A 4,660-nucleotide genomic window follows, 5' to 3' on the forward strand; every position below is an offset into this window, starting at 1 on the left:
CTGTTTCAGAACCCTTCGATTCTCATCCTACGGTAATCTGACTCTCTTAAGACTGAAATCCAGAGAGTCAGTTGGCCCCACAAAAGATTCCAATGAGAACCTTTGCTCTACTGCCGCATGAAATAGACCTCCTCTCCAAATCCCGAAACTGGAATCCTTCGACCTCGATCGTTCCGCTCAACGCTGTTGAGTGTCGTGGATTTTTTTACTCCAAACGAGAAGCGTCGACAGCCGGAGAACGAGAACTTCGTCGGAACCACCGGAAACCGTCAACACATCCGGTCAAGGTCAAGACTCTGAGATCCTCTCGAAGAACTACCGTCACAAGTTGTTGGGCGGGACTCGAGAGGTATCACGAGAATCCAGTTAGCGACAGGCAGACTTGCAGAGACCGACAATAAAAGTCCTATCTCCTTCAACTAACCACAGAGAAGACTCGTCAAAGAAATAACAAAGATCAACTAGAGTTTACTTACTACACGGTTTTGATCCTCTTTATTTATATATTAATTAATTATTTCTATTTACACAAACAGAATGTGAAAATATGAGAAGTTTAGCTAATTCTGTAATATTTTTCAATCGAGAACGGTGTTGATATTCGTGATCGGAGATTCGGGAGAGGAGGAAGAAGCAGAACCGGAACCAGAACCAGCACGTGTGACAGTGGCAAGAAGATCTGCAAAGTAAGGGCTGTCTCCACGGTCTCGCTTCCCGTCTGAAACCTCCTTGTACTCCGCCATCAGCTTATCCCATTTCTCCCGGCACTGCTTTCCGTCCCTCTGCACCCCCTCGGCGCACAGTAGTTGCGCCACCTCCTCCCACAGCACCGCCCTCCTCGTCGACTTGGCGAACTTCCCTTCCATCTCCGTCCGCAGCTTTATCAGCAGCAGCACCTCCGCCCTCTTCCAGTTCTTCGATCTTTTTCTCGCCGCACTCCCTCCTCCGCTTCCCCCGCCACCGCCAGCGGTTGTGACGGCAGTTTCTGCTATTGGAGTAGAGGCTGGTTCGTTCACATGGTGGCACGGTGCAGAGTCTGAAGTGCATCTTACTCCTTCGTGAACGATCTTTTTCATGAAGAGAGTCATGGCGTTTTGGAACATTAGTCGATGTTGTCGATCTTCTTCCCGCCATTTTTCTTCCCTTTCTAGCCGAATTTTCTCGCGTATTTTCTCTCTCCGCTCCATTGATTCAAGGAGATCCACAAATAATCTGGATTGTCTTGTTAAAAAACTGTCGAAGAGATCCTTAAAAGCTTCTATCATTTCGTCATTTCTAAAATTTAAAGATCTCTGCCGCTTCCTCGCTGGAAATTCATTGGTGTCTTCTTCTGTGTCTTCGCCGTCCGATCGGATAAACTCATCTTCTCCTCCCGAGATCTCCATCTCGATTTCTCTCGGCAACTCGATACCTTGACATTGTCTTCGAAGTTGAGTTCGAATTAGAGTTTCTCTCCTCTGAGCTTTTCCTGATAGAAGAGGATCGAGTTCGTCGTAAAACGGATAGTCATCCTTGTCTCGAATGCCCTCTCGAACTTCCTTGTACCCCGCCGTGAGCTTCTCCCATTTATCTTTGCACTGCTGCGTGTCTCTGCAAATACCCTCACTTCTAAGACCCTCCGAAATCTCGTCCCAAAGCTCCGATTTCCTGCCACCTCTTAAGAACCTTGGCTGCATCTCCGATCTAAACCTTATCAGCTTCATCGTCTCAATTCGCGTCCAGTTCTTCGATCTCCTCTTATGCTCTTTCTCCCTCTTCTTGTCTTCGTCTGCTGTATGACCGTTTCCAAGCACTTTGTTGCTGTTGCTCGAAAGAGGAAAGGAATGCAGCGGCTGAGCTTCAACCGCCGGATAAGACGTTCTCGCTGGCGGTATCTTGTTATTCGACTCTTGTTTCGCTGAAAGGCTAGTCATGGTGAGTGGCCGCGATATATCATTCCTCACGGCATTCATGGTGGGTGGGACGAGAAAGATTCTAATTTCAGTCAACGATGCGTATATTTCCCTCCGCTTTCTCTTTTGACAGATCGGAAGATTAAAAATCCGAGACAAGGGATCATCTCCGTCGCCGGAGATTAGTTTTTTATGCTCAAACTCTGCTCTTCGTAGGGCGAAATAAGGGGGAAGGGGGAGAGGTTGAGTTAAATTTTCGGAACCTCAGCTAAATCTAGCGGTAAACTAACCCTAGTTAGGGCCAACCATACACCCCCAAATATCCGCTATCTTACGCCGTTGGCGAGCTTTTGACTTTAAGAAACGAGAGAAGTGGGGGGAGCCTGGGAATGTGGGACTGGTGCGACTCAATTGTGAGAATCAACAAGTGAATTGCATCATAGGCGTATTTTAGCTTATACCACTGTCATTCCATTATCTGTCCGGTGTCCAACAAGCATGTCTCAAGTCTAATTAATTGCTCGACCTTATGAAATGGATCGGACACGGATCTAATAAAATCCAGCGGGTATATTCGATTTCATTCGGGTATGATCAAATCCGTTATTATTTATCGATGGCAGATGGAAGTAACAGGCAGGTTTTGGATTGGACCCCGTCCAGTGATTTTGGACGGATTGAATGGACCAAATAAGATATATTGGATTGGATCAATTTGGGCCAAAATATTTATTAGATTGGATTAGATCTGGTCTATTCGTAATTGATGTCAATCCATTGGTGTATCAAGAGTGGGTATTTGACATTTTGAATGTTTATAGATCTGCAATGGAATTCGGAATTCTGTAATAGGCCTATCTGTACTCCTTAAATTTATATTGGACTAGATGGGATTAAGCTAATATCTGATCTATTGACATAAGATAAGAATATATATATATATATATATATATATATATATATATATATATATATATATGTCAATGGACCAGATTTGGATTAAAACCAACCTAAATTAAAAATGGACCAGATTTGAATTAAAACCAATCTAAATTAAAATAAATTTGAACATTAAATTAGATCGATTCAAAATGATCCAAAATATTCATTGAATTGGATTGGACCTGATCCATTTATAATGAACCGATGGACGGTGGCTGGTGAGTGGTGGCGATGGGAGAAGTAAAAACGGAGAAGGGGTGGACCATGGACTATTGAGAGGTGGGTGGGACCCACGTAAGGATTAGAGGGGTGGAAGCACGATTTGGCTTTCGTGGATGGGAAAGAAGAGTCGTGGAGAAGGGAGTGGGCCAGAAATACTTGAGATATTGGAATGGGATTTGATTCGACAACTTTTTGCCTCTCGCTTGCACCTCCAAGCTTTTGGACAAGATGAGGACATATTTCGGTCTTAAAAGCCAAGATTTTCGGAACCATTATTGTCTCTGAATCTAGCGACTAGCGAGTGAATGCTGGGCTGAGTAAAAATGGCGACAACATGACAAATTCATAGTAAATGCCACGAAATAGATGGTGTTTTGTTATCTTGCCGTTTTATTATATTTAAGATAAAAGACTTTAACCTTTCCTGATTTTTCACCACTTGTACTTTCTCTCCGTTTTTCAATTACACTTAGACATTCTCTTAAACATAATGTCTGTCAGCGGATAAAATCCTTCCATAAGTTATTTTTTCATTCATGTCTGTTACCATGTGAGGATTAGATTTTTAAAAATTCTAATTATACTCTTTTTTATTTGATTGTGTATTATGTGGACACAAACCTCCCCTTACTGAGAAAAGGTAGCCATGAACAAATTTCGGTCGCCGGCATCCAATCCACGACTACAACTGTTTGAAGTTTTGTCAAGCAAAAAGAAAAATCTGTTGTTCGCTGCATTAGGATGTTAAACCAAGTATTAACATGTATTGTTTTTTGAAAATTTTCACATATTTATATGAATTTGTGTGAAAATGATTTTTTATTTCTTTATTATTTCTAGAAAATGTCATAGTCGCAGCCATGCGTGAAATGTGTTGAAAAAACTGGAGTTTAGGTACATTAACCCAATCAGACGCACACACAAGAACACGCTACGTCCAGCCTACAAGCGCCTGCCAAGCCACCCCTTCCTCGCCCAGCGCACTAGCTAGCCACGCCTGCCCAGAAGACCCACCCTATACGCTGAACCTAATTTCGAATCCCAAAGCTTAGACCCTACACAATAAGTGTTTGTAGTGGTTATTGATTGGATTGGTGTTGTAACAAAGGCGAAAGATGTATGTATTCAGTGAATTTGAGTTGTAACAAGAATATTTTATGTTTGTCCTCAATGAATTTTATTTATAACATGCGTTTGATGTTTGTTTTCAATGACATGTGCATCATATATACCTCCAACGAATTTGGTTTTTAATAGGGGTACAACTTGGGCGGGCTCAACCCAAGCCTAAACTGATCCAACCTGAAATTTTATATGGGTTAGGCTTGGATTTTCAGTCTTTGGACTGGATTTCGGCCCAAAAAGTCAGGCTTTTTATTTTTTGGGCTAGGCTCGGGTTTAGCCCTTAGGTAGCCCAAAGCCGGCCCTGAGCCTGGTCCAATTATATACATTTATACATATATATGTGTGTGTATATATATATATATCTAAATTTTGCATACATATTTACCTATATATATATACATATTTGTATATATAACATTTGTATACATATTTTACATACATATTTACATACATACATAAATATATGTATATATATTTAC

General features: G+C 41.8%; 1 protein-coding gene across 1 annotated transcript; it reads right to left on the reverse strand.

Moving 5' to 3' along the window:
* Positions 1-578: 578 nt before the first annotated feature.
* LOC104605464 (trihelix transcription factor DF1-like) lies at positions 579-1,952 on the reverse strand. Its single transcript, XM_010270244.1, has one exon. It carries the CDS (start codon positions 1,950-1,952, stop codon positions 579-581), a length of 1,374 nt encoding a protein of 457 aa, XP_010268546.1.
* Positions 1,953-4,660: the final 2,708 nt, after the last annotated feature.

This window comes from Nelumbo nucifera, chromosome 8, assembly GCF_055504915.1.
Source record: "Nelumbo nucifera cultivar China Antique chromosome 8, China Antique-T2T, whole genome shotgun sequence".
Taxonomy (NCBI): domain Eukaryota; kingdom Viridiplantae; phylum Streptophyta; class Magnoliopsida; order Proteales; family Nelumbonaceae; genus Nelumbo; species Nelumbo nucifera.

What these genes read in the sequence shown, in the direction of transcription:
- LOC104605464 (XM_010270244.1), bottom strand. Translation starts at nt 1,952, where the DNA reads ATGAATGCCGTGAGGAATGATATATCGCGGCCACTCACCATGACTAGC.